Source organism: Perna viridis, chromosome 11, assembly GCF_037379345.1.
Source record: "Perna viridis isolate PV_CMFRI_1.1 ecotype Kerala chromosome 11, ASM3737934v1, whole genome shotgun sequence".
Lineage (NCBI taxonomy): Eukaryota > Metazoa > Mollusca > Bivalvia > Mytilida > Mytilidae > Perna > Perna viridis.
This window is the reverse complement of record NC_142455.1, coordinates 3,357,230-3,372,604: the sequence shown is the minus strand read 5'-3', so window position 1 is coordinate 3,372,604 and position 15,375 is coordinate 3,357,230. Positions and strand designations below refer to the sequence as shown.

The 15,375-nt window shown below is 33.0% G+C and overlaps 2 protein-coding genes across 2 annotated transcripts in view; both read left to right on the top strand.

Annotated features, from left to right (window-relative positions):
• Nucleotides 1–514: 514 nt before the first annotated feature.
• On the top strand, nucleotides 515–3,447 carry LOC148602349 (polypeptide N-acetylgalactosaminyltransferase 13-like). The gene is made up of 5 exons (XM_088553282.1): nucleotides 515–658; nucleotides 1,324–1,431; nucleotides 1,759–1,884; nucleotides 2,276–2,360; nucleotides 3,392–3,447. The coding sequence occupies exons 1-5, from the start codon at nucleotides 515–517 to the stop codon at nucleotides 3,445–3,447; spliced, it is 519 nt and encodes a 172-aa protein (XP_088409408.1).
• A 4,346-nt stretch (nucleotides 3,448–7,793) lies between these two features.
• The window catches only part of LOC148602348 (transmembrane protein 198-like), a 46,460-nt gene continuing 38,878 nt past the window's right edge, over nucleotides 7,794–15,375 (top strand). The window contains exons 1-2 of the mRNA XM_088553627.1: nucleotides 7,794–7,808; nucleotides 9,921–9,971. The gene's annotated coding sequence lies outside the window, so the exon portion shown is untranslated. The remainder of the gene's footprint in view (nucleotides 7,809–9,920; nucleotides 9,972–15,375) is intronic.

Here is a 15,375-nt window from a genome sequence, read left to right as displayed (position 1 = left end):
ACTGTGAGCAGGTGCACCGGTAGGGTAAGTGTCCTCTGCTTTTCAAGAAACACTCACCCAGTTGCTCATAAAAAGTCAAGCCCAGGGTAGACGAAAGAGGATATGAAAACTATGACACTTTGAACAAATCAGTTTTCATGGTGCAGATGGATACACACCGTAACGATCTATGAGTTCATGATGACGACCACAAAACCTCTGTAGTGATGACTTCTATCATGTAGCTACATGTTTTAATGTTTAATACAGGAGAATCACGACGATAAAGATTCAGCAAATAATGAGCAATAAAACCAATTATTTAGCATAGTGTTTGTTTTTAAAAAAAAATCAGAGGTATTTATCAAGTTAGGAATTTAAAAAGATGGTTATCATCAGTAAGGTTTTGGCTTGATTTGAATATCACAATACAGAAGCTGCAATCTAGTCACCAAAACAGCTGGTCAAAAGACAGTCATGAATAAAGCCATTTTATATTTACTGTTAATGTTTCATACGATTTAACATTTAAGACATGAAAGGCATGCCATATGGAGACATTACAGTAAGGAAAAATCTCCGACAAAAACTAAAATGTAAAAGTTTCCAGTGGTATATTGACAACGTGTACCCTACACTGAGACCAATTACAAAACTTCGTGGCGCTTTAAAAGGGGAGGTAAATAGTGATGTAAACCACATTTACGGTAGACAATCAGATCCGAGACCGTTTTAAATAACGGTAATCGATTCTATGTTCGCAGTCACAATTGTCAAGATTATCAAATCTACGCTCACATCATATTTGCATTTGAAAAAAAGGTGTCATGTAAAAGGTATTCATGACTTTTATCTACTATATTCATTTTTTTTCTAGTATACAATACTATATTTAGTACTGCATAGACTCCATTATCCCAAACCACAATTTTGCAAAGTCCGATTATTTACTACTCGATTATTGATTGTACATTCACAACTGAGTGTCTGTTAACCACATAATTATCGATTTAACATTCAAAAGTCATGGTTAACGACACGATAATCAATTATACATTCACAACTGAGTCACAGTTAACTACACGATTATTGATTATACATTCACACGTCACGGTTAACGACACGATTATCGATTATACCTTCACGTCACATTTAACTACTCGATTATTGATTATACATCCAAAATCGATTATTGATTATACATCAAAAAGTCACAGATAATAATACGATTATCGCGTTAATATTCATAATTCAAGTTATCTTCCTTATTGTTAATTTGTAATGAAGTAATCATTTGATGATATAAAGTCACATTTGTTTTTGTTTTTTGTATGTTGTTTTCAGGTGAAAAACGAAAAGGTTAACAAATGCCTCGACGTGCCTGCAAAACTGATCAGACTTGAAAATCAGCGAGTTCGAATCAGCCAGTGTTCCGCGACATCGTTTAATCAGGTTATTTTACCTTTATAGTAATTTTATCGTTTATCGTGTTTTATTCATTCGGAGACAGTAATAATTTAACACCGCGAAGAATCCAAGACAGAGAAATTTCAGTCACCTAAGGGTTTCTCGCGAGGCTCTGTCGTGTAAAAAAACATTGAAATCTGGAATTTCCTTGTTTTGTAATTTCTAACGGAATTAGATTCTTTTTCTCGCTTATAAAATTGATTTCTTGTTATTAGTATACCAAATATTATCACTGTTTGATTGTCTTTGAGCGAACATTTCAGGGGTGATACTAAAGATCAAGTTTATTATAAACTATACTTTTTCCCGCAGAGATTTGTGTATACTTCAGACAAACAGTTGATAAACTTTCTTAATCTGTGCATGGACTGGGTTAATAATACTGTAACGTACAGCACATGTGAAAACGGAGGTGCAAAGTGGGAATATGATGTGAAGGTTTGTAGATATTTCGATTAAAACTACGACGCAGCTCCAATAAATCAAATATTTGAAATTGAAGTCTACTGCTGTCCATTGCTCCAATCGGACAGTAAACCAGTCTCAGTCTAGCTGTCAGGTTAGAGAGTTACTTCCAAAAACGAAGTTGTGAATACACTTGTATGTAAAAGGTATATTGGGAAGTGAGACTTTGGCGTAGTTGCCCGAATTATCAAGTAGACTGTTGCCCCTTTTCTCTGATTAACTAAGCATATATACTGTATATACAGTATATTGGCGTTAGATTCTCGTGTATGACATTCATATATTATACCTTATGCTCCTTCTTAAATAAGTTGTTGCCAATTTTGTTAAACATTTATAAATCGAATTTTGTTTCCTGTTTCAGTCACTGGAATTTCGGTTTGCAAGTCAACCATCCTCTTGTTTGGACGCAAGATCTGCAGATGATGGAGCAGAATACCCAACTGTTGGTGAGGATTTTTTTTAACATTTTGTTAACTCTAAAGCTGAAATCGCTTGTTTTTTTTTCACGGAAAACGAACTTATAAATATATTTTTTTATGTTAAATGTAACAGCCTCCTTTACAACCAACAAATTCGATCAAATTAATGTTTTTGTAACTATCAAACTGATTGCTGTTTAACAAGGAGATCTCGTCCCTGTTAACATTTTATCAGGAGATTCGTCCATGTTATCATTCTACCAGGAGGTCTTGTCCCTGTTAACTTTTTACCAGGAGATATCGTCCCTGTTAACATAATACCAGGAAATCTCGTCCCTGTTAACATTTTACCAGGAAATCTAATTCAGTCCTTTTGTTTTTACAAAAAATACTAATCACATATAAATATTGCAAATTTTGTTATGCTGTATTTGTGCTTTAAGAAGTAACATGTCGTCAATGTGTTCAGCATGAGAACACATAGGAAGATCTCCAACAAACTTAAGGAGGTAGACCTGGGGTAAGGGACATAACTCATGAAATCAGTGATATGTTTGTATCATATTCAATTTCACCAAAGGCTGTCAAGCTTTCATTTGAAACAGAATGAAATTAGTCCAAATAACTTTGATGCTTCCATGAGATTGATGTAAAATGCTGAATACAAACATTCCAATGATTTTTATGAGTTTTGTCCCATACCCTAGGTCTACCTCCTTAAGGTCACAATTTTGTTTTCAGCCATTTACACCTCATTTTTGTACTCTTCCACGCGAAGTGGTAAGGTATTATGTGATAACCCTCCAAAAAGTTGCATGACCGTTTCCGTCCGTCTGTCCGTCCGTCCCGGATGGTTTTCAGATCATAATTTGAGAACGGGTCGATGTTTTTTTTTAAACTTTGCATATTTGTTTAGTACCGTGAAATTCAGATTCAGTTTAATTTTCAGCTAAATAAAAATTGTTGTTATCGAGTTTTGAACATTTTGTCCCCTTTTTTCGCCATTAAGCGGCGGAGGATCACTTAATGATTCACAAGTTTCTTATTTTTGTTTGTAGCAAAATGTGATGGCAGTCAGCATCAGCAATGGATTATAATTGAGGAACCAATTTAGACCAGAATTTCCTTATGACGATTCGTTGGATCATGGAAAATATTATTTTGATAAAAGTTGTGAGCTTAAATATTTGCTCTAAATTAAAACATGTGTTTTCATATTTTGACCGGTATTAAAAAATGAGAATTTGTACCTACAAAAACGTCTCCTCCTTTTCGGAATTTCTGGATCCATCAGAAATAACGGATTAGGTGACTCCAGCTATGCAGGAGGGCAAACTTTTACTGACATAATAATTCAGAATTATTAAAATACATTTACAGACAACAGTACAAAACATAATATCAACTCGTGCACACATGGAAACCTATCACGGAGACTTTCTTCAACTATCAGAGATGTAGCCAGACATGTATTAAAAGGTAGAACAGTCTCATTATTTTAGGTTGGCCTTGTGTACTTCAGTAAATACTTCCGGACACTGTGATTGGACATATTGTTCCGATACGCAAAACGTTTTATTAATTCCAGACTCTAACATTATTATAATTTGAAAAAAAAAATGCATTATATTTTTGAAATCCACTTTATATAAATATTATAATTTAAAAAAAATATGTGCCCCAGAAAAAGGGGAAACTTTGACCCCAAACTACTACTTCTTAAAATACCAAAGAAACGAGACGGTTATGCTATGACTTTGCTCACATTTTAGTTAAGGAAATGAAGATACTTGTATGACTGGAAAAGCGTCCGTTTATAGCTCCGTCATTTTCAAAGGAGTGAATTTTTCAAACGTTTTACTATTGTTGCCTATGGGAGATAAATAATTATACCGGTCTACGTATAGTATTCGAAACCCGAAAATGGAAATGGATTGGTCATACTTTAAGGAAGAACAATAAAAACACTACAAAGCAAGCTTTAGATTGGAATCCCCAAGGGCAAAGAAAAAGAGGAAGACCAAAGAACACCTGGAGGAGGGGTTTGAACTCTGAACTGAAGAGAGTAGGACTAACGTGGAAGAATTGTAACACCATCGCCCAAAACCGAAGCGAATGGAGAGAAACTGTAGTCGCCCTATGTCCACCCATGGACGAAATGGAATAAATCAATCATAAATCACGTATAGTGAAATTTAACCGCCCCGGTGGTCTTCGGGTAGCGTCATCGCTGAAAGTGCGGGAATTTGTGGGTTTAATTCTCGACTGACTTTAAATTTTTCCATCAAGCACGTGGTTTGAAGGGGGAAAGTGACCATCTGGTTTTCTCCAGTCAGACTAATGTGTTACTCCTACAACGTAACAGGTTAGGATGGCACCAAGTCAGAAAATAGCTTGCTAGACAACCTCTAGCATTGCTGGAGTAAATGTGTCAGAGTATCAAATGCGGATCTTAATAAATCATGTATATTTCTGTAGATGTTTAAACATAAACTTAATAACCTTGAAACATAATGGTGCAATTATATCTTAATTGTTAGTTTGGAGGTTTTGTTGTGCAAGTGCCTAAAATACGTCCTTTTGTGTGGGTGTGTTTTTCAAATACCCAAAATCTCTGACCGTCTATGTTAGGATTGGAGCTATCATCGATTAATAATTATACTATCCCAAATTGGAAGAGTGTAAACGACAAAGGTTAAAATATTGTTTTAAAAACGGGTTAAAGAATCAAGTGAAATAATCTTATGATTTTTTTATGGTCTTGAACTAGAGTTATCCCTCTTTTGCGACAGGTCAGTCTTCTGTGCTTTGTATAATTGTCCTGTTTTGATTCCTCAACGATGCTTTTTCAAAAGATTTTACCTTTTTTGTTCTATTGGTATTGCTCATTCGTAAATTTGAATGCATATAAGTAATAAAACTCAAATTTTGTAATCGAAACGCACCAAAAATTTAAAAAAAAAAACATTAAATCTGTGAGCGATGGCTCACTAGTGATACCACCGCTTTAATGACTATATCAGGAAAATAAACGAAGTCCTCGGTGAACAGGAAGTTGTCGCCGAATTTTACCGAAAATCCCACCATATGACATACATACAGGAAGAATGAGTTAAAATTTCAAGCCGTGGTGAGAAAAAAATGTTACGGACGGAAATGCAGATAACGATAAAACATTATACCCCCTCTCCTTCAGAGCGGCGATATAAAAATATACAATTTCCTAAAGATTAAAACTGAGTTTTTAATTGTCAGATATGGTACTATAATTAGTTGGTGTACGGGGCTATAGTAATCTCCTTTAACTACATATATATTTCTTGTTTATATTTCTGAAAGTTCAAGTTTTTATGTATTGCATATTCAAATCTTCTTATGTGAGGAATCCACCAATACAAACTATATCCTACTTTGCATGTAAAACACAGTGCCGTAGCAAGATATTTTGAAAAAAAAAGGTGCACTTGTGTTCAGTTTTATCTTTCAAAGGAGGTGCACATCCAATTTTAGCTGATTTTCTCTAAGAATTTTAAATATTTTAAGCAAAAAAGATGGTGCACCTGCATCCATGGCACCCCTCTGGTTACGGCCCTGAAATATACATGTATAACGAGAAAATGTTAAAGAAACAACCCCAACGGGATGTGAAAAAAGTCAGCCCAATGCCAACCATGCATGAATGACGAGGAAACCCTACACAGGTACAGCGAAATAGTTATCCCATATTTATTTCAGCAACATTAAAAATACAGAAGCTAGAAATCCCTGACCGTTGTGACCTCTCTAAACCGTACTGTCCGTACTGTCCGTACATTTCATGAGTAACTAATTGAATCATGACAAATATTAGTACGGATTGAATTCTAAACTGAACCTTTAGTAAAACGGAGCTCTTGAATGGATCTGTTGGTTAAACCAAATGATAAGTAAAATAGAAATTTGACAAATCTTAACTTTGAATAAAAAAGAATCGTGTAAAAACTTCATTTTGAATAAAACGGGATAATTTCTAAACCAAACAGCAGTATGCCTAAATCAAATTTTGAGCAGAAAACATAATTGTGTCTTAACCTAATTTTGAGTTCAACAGTAATCTATAGAAACCGAATTTTGAATGAAACAGAATTACTGTCTGAATCGAGTGTTTAACTGAAATCAACGTAAATTCATAATTCTGTCTAAATTGAGTTAAACAGAAATCAGTACAGAATATTGAGTTTTAAACCGACCTTTGAGAGAAACAGAAATATATCTAAACAGACATTTGAATGAAGCAGAAGTACGTCTAAACCAAATATTGAGTAAATTTGAACCCTGATATAAATAACTTAGAGTCATATGAATCCTTTATTAACAAAACTTTTAGTTAATGGAATCGTATTTAAACCAAATTTCGAGTACCTAATATCTCTGAAATCTCTTTGTGGCATTTTCAAATATTTAAATCTTCAATTAATCAAACTGCAGATCGTTGACCCATTTTACACCTGGCTGACAGGTGATAAGTGGTTATATTCTTTGTTTGTAATCAGGTCAGATAAAGGTGCAATCGTTTATATACCTAAAATGTGATTGACCTGGCCTGATGTTGTGAAGATTTGATATACAGTAAAACCTTAGGCAATTTAATTTATTAGCATTTGTGTATTGTGGGGCTAGAAAATTTACCTGTAAATTATAGCCAAGAACACCATTTTTTTCTGGCATCCTCTTCCAAATCTCTTGCAGTATGTACTTGTAATTGTTGTATGTATGCTTTTGTGTCAACTTGGTAAGAAAAAAGTTGGATGTCCTGTCATGGTTTTCTTAATATAAAGTTTTTATTTGAAAATATTATATTAACACATATAGTACTAGTGTATTAAAGATCTTACAAATGAGGTATTGATATAAAGCTATTTCTATTTTAATACATACAGTTATTCCAATTACAAGGAATTATATTAAATAGTTGTATTTTCTACTGCATTTATACGTTGTAGACTATTTTGTTATATTATATATTTTTTTAAAGTTAATAAAAAATAAGTTCAAAGTATTTGTTCGTAAAAAAATGTGTCCTATGGATATTATCAGTAAAAAAGTGGTGTCGCAACAAAAGCATTACATCAAAAAAGTATATGTCCTACTGCTATTTGCACTGGCCCTATATGACAATAAATTTTGACCGGTCCCTAATGCTTCCAAAGGGTTAAGCGTAGGTTGTTATATTTTGAGGTTGTTTTAGACCTGTGATTTGATATACGATAGATGGATATATTTATCTCTATTATTCTCATATTAAATACATATATATTTTTTTTTCTGTAACCCCGTGGATAATAAAGGTTGAAGACCGAGTGGACCGTGGGCCGAGTTGTCCAGTCTCTTAATCGACTGTTTTCCCAATTTTTTCAAGTCGGTGGATTCGCCTCTGACCAGTTAAAAAATGTAAGAGCGTGCGTTACTCCGCAAACAGCTAAGCAATGAGATAAGGTATATTATGCGGACGATTTCAATACATAAATTTTCTACCTTCGACCAAGGAATTATTTAGTTCTATTAGGGTCTGTAGGAGAGTTCTTCGTGATGTCATCACTTACCTGTGATTTGGTTTTGGTTGGCAAAAAATCCATTGAGTGCCATAATGTATCAACTTTAAATCATCATAACTTTTTCATTTTTAAAGATAATTGAAAAATTCTTTTAGTTCCCAAAATTGCAAATAAAATTCGTTTTATCCATGGAATTTTTAAATAAATATTCAGTAATTAGACTATATGTACATCAGATTTTAATTATAAATTTAAACAGAAAATAGAGGTTTACATATAAATATCACAACAAATTTATTTTTTTCAAGTAAAACAGTTATAAATTCACATACATAATATGAAGTATTTTATCTAAATGAAACATTTTACAGAATCAAAATTGGATATAAAAATAACAAAGGTATAAATAATTAAGTTTTGAAAATTGGTATTCTAATCATGAAATTGTCAATTGTTTATTTAGTTGTTTTTTTTTTGCCAACCAATTTGACACTTAATGATTTGCAAATTAGTGAATATGACATCACTAATGAGATTGGCGAACTCTCCTATTCATTTTAAAAATTGCACGGCCAAATGAAAAACATATAATTTTGCTCATGTACATGTAGATTCCTCAGCTGTTCCTGCCAAAAGTTTGGGTCTTGAACTCAATATAGCCTCATTCTCTACTTTCACTTTCACTTTTGTTTTGCACTCAATAAATTTTCTTTGTTTGGAAGTCCAAATGACAGTGAGGCTTACATTTAAATTTGAGATTTAACAAATGCCTCATGTCATGATCTTCAATGAAGACTCCATTATTGTCTGTGTTGGTTAACAGGTTACTACTTAATACTATCTTAAATTTTCTTATTAAAAAGTTACATCAGCAATTTCTCTTACTGGTACAATAGTTGACATCTGTTACACATGTGTTTATTTAACAGATTTTTCCTTTGTTTAGTGATTGCAGGGCATTTAATAGTAAAAAAAACTGAGTTGAAGCAAGGCACCCCCCCCCAAACCTGGGATCACAGTTTTAGTGTTTATATATTAGTCCAGGGATATAACTTGGGATTTATTCAAGCTAGTAGCCAAGATATCATTTCTGTTAAATACTCTCTATATGTTCCATTAAATCCTACCCAAAAGTTAGGTAGCCTATCCAGCTCAAAATCTGGTTGCCATGGGATACTGGGAAGGGCAACTGCTAGATTTTACCCCTGTAGTCAGCTTTCATATTTGTGGCTCTGAGCCAATCTCATCACTACTGTATTTCACTAGACACTATGAAAACTAATTTAAGCAGAAGTCTATGTTTCTACATGTACCATAAAGAAAGATAGCTCATTATAATAATGCTTCTTGTTGTAAGTACATGTATGTACCAGTAATATGCTTCACTATACATACATGTACATTTATGAAATTTTGAAAAATATATGTACTACATATGGATGTACAAAAAGTATTTTGCTGATATAGCTGTGTAAAATTTTGCGATTTTTAGGCAAAAAGGATACGAAAAATACTGCATTTCTAATTTTGCCAGATTCTAAGTTGTGCACTTATTCTTATGCCTAGAATAAATATTTTGCAAAATTTATTTTTTGGTTATAAAACAAACTGCTAAAATATAACAAAAAAAGCCACAGGCAAAAATTACCTGCAGTAGAATGAATATTTTGCATGAAATACCACAAAAAGAACAGCACATCTTGAAAACAGTATGTTTTGGGCTTCTAATTGCAATTTTTGAAATTGACACCAGCCAACTATGGTTGGTGAAAATGCTTGTGGGCTTGCAGAATTCTGCTTACAAGCCAATGATTGCTATATACACTGTTAAGTTCATAAAAATTTTGAGCTCGGGCTTGTTGTCAGAAATTTATATGGCAAAGACTAATTGACCTTTACAAATAATTTTACCTATATAAGCAAAAAACATTAGATCAAAATGTAACAGATAGATTTTCCTATATTAAGCAGATTTTCTTACATATATGTATTTAGAATCAATAACTTAAGTGGATAGCCAGAGATATTGATTTGTTTCCATTGATTCTGACAGGATTTTAAGAATCTTAAAGTTCAGTTCCAGTTGGATGTTGTGAAATCGGTGGTAAGTCCATTTATTTTGTTTATGGTGCCAAGAAATTAAGGTGTTAGTTTTTTTTCACACGACTGGATCATTTGGATGCAAACTCCTTTTGTAATGTATACTCCTACAGTAGTGTGTATTCATCAAAATGTGCGTACTCACCTGGTGCTGTATTGATGTGTACAAATGTATTCATTTGTGTAGTACCCATGAGGTGTGAAGTGCAAGTCTTTGTAAGAAACTGGCAAAATGCGAAATTTAAGAAATACTGTTCATGTATGTATGTCAAAAACCCACCAATCTGACAATAAGAAATTCACTTAAACATGATTTCTCTGTTTGAAAAGACCACTATTTGATCTCTGCATCACAGGGTTTTTCAGAAATTTTTAACAGAAGATTAGAAAAGTGACCTTTTTGACAGAGTTATTTGTCCTTGAAGTGTTCATTCCATGAAATTATAACTCAATTTACCAAAATGATATGGATAATCTTGTATTTTTTGTCCTTGATCCTGATGAATGCAAATAGTCAAATAACACTTTCAAAATGGTAGATTTTTTAATACCATGTTTCATCTACTGTGTGATTCTTACAAAGAAGAGGGAGAACACATTCAAATTTATTCATCATTGTTTGTCCTATTCTTCTGTCTGTCCATCACACTAACAGTGAAACCAGTAGAAGCAGAACCATTGTAAACCAGAATTTGTTACCTGTTTAAAATAGACAACTTCATTGTATTTTTAGAAACTGTTGAAACCTACAATGTAACAAATTCTTGAGTCTCCTAAGAGTTTGGTTAAGTCAGGTAATCTGCTGTCTTATACATTGTACATTTTTATTCTGTTCATGTATATATAAATACTACTTAGGTGGGAGATCATGTTAAGGGTAGGGAGTTGTAACCCCACCCCCTTTAAAAAAAAAAAACATGTTAGTTTTGTGAAAAAGTTTGACAAAAATGATCAAATAATAGCTGGAACCCAAACTTCTGTATCCATACCTGTATTTCAATACTTTTATACCTTGAAATCTAATAAAATTAGTTCAAAAACATAAAATGTTATCGTCCCCGTATAATTTCATTGAAATTTCCTAAAAGGTGTAGGAGGAGTCGCATATACAAGGATTTAACATGGAAAGCCCTAACATTGGATTAACTCCCTTTGGACACATCAGACATGTACTTGTAGATATCTATGAAAGTAAATATATTCTTGAGTCATTTAGTTTTTGTTTTAATTAATGGGATACAAGGGAAGGCATTATTTCTGGATGGCATGATGGTATAAAAAAATCCCAGAGTTTAAAATGGTTGTATCTTCGTTTCTGTTTCTAGCGAGTGAGTAGTGCTAAGAACCAGACGATCGTAACACTTGGTTTTCTAAAAATAAATTTTGTATTATAACACCTCTTCAAATGGGTTTTAATTTGAACAAAAGAAATTTGAGAAAGTTAATATTTATAAATATCAAATTAAACAAGTTTTCTATTATTGTATAATAGGTTTAAAATATGACTCCATAGGTGTAAAATGCATGTACATTGTACATGTAGACCTTTAGAAATAGATTAAGATTTAAAGTCACAATTATGTCTTAATTTTCTATGGAAATTTCTTTGTAGAAGTTTTATACAGTGGTACATACATGTATATGTATAGAACTTTAATACATAATTAATTGAATCAGATTTAAAGTCATTAAGTGTAATTTTTTGTAAGAATCGGGCAAAATGGGGAAAACCTGTAACATATATATCATAAACCCACTGATCTGATGATATAATTTCACTCAAGGATGCTTTCTGTATTGACCATTGTTTGATCTCTCCATCACTGGATCTGCTCAGAAATTTTTCAATAGAATGTTAGAAAATAAGGTTTTTTACAGAGTTATCTGCCCTTGAAATGTTTGTTTTCGGTGCATTTCAATGATATTATAGTTCAATTCACCAAAATATGGAAAAAATCTTGTCTTTTTACCTTGATTCTGATGACACAATTATAGTCAAATTAATTGTTCAAAACGGTGGTTTCACCCACTGCCTGATTCCTACAGAGAATGACATTTAATGACAGAAAATGTTCCTGTATGAAGTATATATATATAGAAGTACTTGTACATGTTTAGAACTTCAGAATAAAATTAATTAAACCAGATTTAAAGTCATAGAGATGAATGAGTGTATTCTATTTGAAGTATCCTTTGTCAAAATTTTTAATAAAGTATAACCTACTTGTACATGTACATGTAATGTTTTTGTATACCCCAGTCATAACCAAGGACATACATTTCCATAGAATTTTTAGTGTTCACTGCAGCTTTTGAAAAGGGCAAAGTAATAAACATGAACATTTAAGAATAATCAAGGGAACCAAGGTTATTGTGGTAATCAAAAGAATGTAATCCAGGGACAAAGACCAGACATGGAAAACAGGCATACACAACACAGAATATAAAGTAACTAAATCATACGAACTAAGTAACAAAAGCAAATGAGCAACTTGGACTCCACTAAAAACTGGGAGATTAAGATTGGGTTCTCAAGCATGTTAGAAGTAAATTTGAAAGCACATGCAAATATTAACTTCTATTTTTGGGTAATTTACATAAAAGGACCAGCTGCTAAACAAATGGCCTGTTTGCAACACTCATTTAAAATTTCTTAAAATAAAAGTGAAGTTTTGGTGTATAATTTTAGAACAATGTCCTTGGATTGTTTCATGAAAGAGCTGTTTATCGTTTACTGCAGAAAAAAACCCAAAAACAATGCCAATGGACTACCGTAATCTGTAGAAATCTGATGATCTACAATGCCATAATTAATCAAAGCACTTAAGGATTATCAAGTATCAAATTGAATGAATCATTGATTATTTGCTTTACAATTAATATCAGCATTTTAACTATCAGTTAGATTGAGCCAGTTACAGTTGAACTTCACTGGCTTGAACTCGGATAGCTCAAACATCCTTAATTTCTTAAAAACAATCCAAAGTACAAAATTTTTCTTTTACTGTGAAAGTACTTTTGTTCATAGGGTACCAATTTTCATGGTTTTTTCGTGGTAGGCCAAACAATGTATTTAGTTTCCAACGAAAAGAAGATTTTCATTTACATGTATGTGTATACTGAAAACCACAAAACCACTAATTCAAAAATCCACGAATTTGTGTTTCTTCCCTAAACTACGAAAATTAGTATCCATGAGTTAAAAGTACTTTCACAGTATATAATCAATAGAAATAACCTTGGATTTCTCGTACACTTGAACTGAATTGTCCATCGGTTCAGTAATAAACCTTAGAGAATATATATCACTAACGCAAACTTGCGAAAAACCGAAACCTTATCACTAATCATTGTGCCATTTTAGTTAATTACAGGTAATACTTAAGTCATCACTAATTAGGTAGTTTTAATCTTTCATAGTACTGATTGAAGTGGGAGAATGTTCTGAAGTGGGCACGATTAAAGCATCAAAGAAAATTAGACAAAATCAAATTATTTACAAAGGAACTCAAACTCTGCAAGTTTATTTAAAGCAAACGTAGCACTTTTGATGTTCACAAATTGATGTAATCTTCCGAAAGCGAATGAAAAATATCTGAGAACTAACTTCGTAGAAAGTAAGCAAGTTTTTAACAGTAAAGTTGAATAGGGACCAGCAATGAAGGAAATCCATAAAAATATGAACTTCAATTTCTCAAACTCCTGATAACTTGAATACATTTCAATGGTCCCATGGAGTTCGAGCTACTGAGGTTTAACTATTTTCTTCTTTACCTATATACAAATGTACCATGAAACCTTAATTTTAGATGTTTTTCTCCCAGATCCACCCAGTGACTTCAATTTCTGACTCCACTTCTAGATTCTTCTCCATAAGGTCCTTAAGACTCCATGACTACTCCAACACTCTTTTGCATGACTTCCTCAAGAATACACTCTGAGGCTTCACTACATGATTCCATTCCATCAAGACTTTACTCCCAGAGATTTAAAATTCCAATTTCTTGTCACCTGTTTAAAGTGAAATTAATTTCAAGTAAAATTACATTTGTGAAATTCAGAGATTGATTTCAGAGTTTGGAAAGTTAATTCAAATTTAATTCTGAACCGCTGCTGTCCATAACTATACTTCACTTTAAGATTCCCCTTCATGACTCCCCTTTATGACTTCACCCCATGACTCTACTCTAGGACTGTCTGTCATAAAGTCTTCTTCAAGACTCCATAATTCCAATCCAAGACTCCACTCCAGGACTTTGCTCCAAGTCTTTACTTTATGACTCCACAGTGACACTTCAAGATACTTTCCCATGAACCAAGTTGACTTAAGACTTCACAGTGCCTGAAATGAGGGCCAGCCAAAGACAAAAATTTTTTTGGGCCTGTGAAAATTCTGTGCCACTGGCCCAAATTGCATGGTGCCTAGCAAAAAAAAATGTGTTGGGTAGGGGTTAAAAGTTGGGAAAATGAACTAAGAAATAATCATTCAAATACATGTAACAAAGACAATTCAAGCAAAGGCAAATTGCATTAATATAGGGAACAAATAAGAACTTGAAACTATTTATGATTCTCACTAAACACATCCTAGAAGTAAGACACCACAAAGAAGGGAAATTTGTATTATAAGATTTCTTTTATGAGCCCTTCCCTGCACATAGCCCTATACACCCCAACTTCAGAGTTTTGAGGGTTTGTTTGTATCTCCACGTCCTTGTCTTTTTAAAGGGTAATCATGGGAACCAAGGTTATAGCGTTAATCAAAAGAATGTAATCCAGGGACAAAGACCAGACATGAAAAACAGACATACATAACAAAGAACATAAAGTAACTAAAATCATACATATAAAGTAACAAAAGCAAATAAACAACTCTGACTCCACTAAAAACTGGGAGCAGATGCACCAGTAGGGTAAGCATCCTCAGCTTTTCTAGAAACATCTGCCGAGTTGCTCAAAGTTCCAGTCCTCTTCCAGCGCTGTCTCTACCATCCTTGATATTAACCTTTGATTCTTTTTTTTAATGTTGTTGCTATTGCTCAAATGTATTTCTATTAACCAATCACAATGGCTGTTTTATATCTACACTTTGTTGGACAACAATGTTGGTTGAATCAAATTATGCATGGTCTGAGTCATGCTGGGACGAATTAATCACTTACCATATTATCTACCTTTGTCAATAGAAGTGGTAAAAAATAAAAGCAAGAAACAACTATGATTTTTTTATTTTTCTAGTACGAAGGAGCGGTCAACCAAACATCTTTTTTTTGGTCAGCGACTTCATATCTTTAGGGAACTTTTAGTCGCTTAATACAAATTGGTCGCATTTGGTGAGTGGGCAACTGGTCATTTCAGGCACTGCTTCACTCCATGATGATATGAGATGACTTCATTCTATAATATGA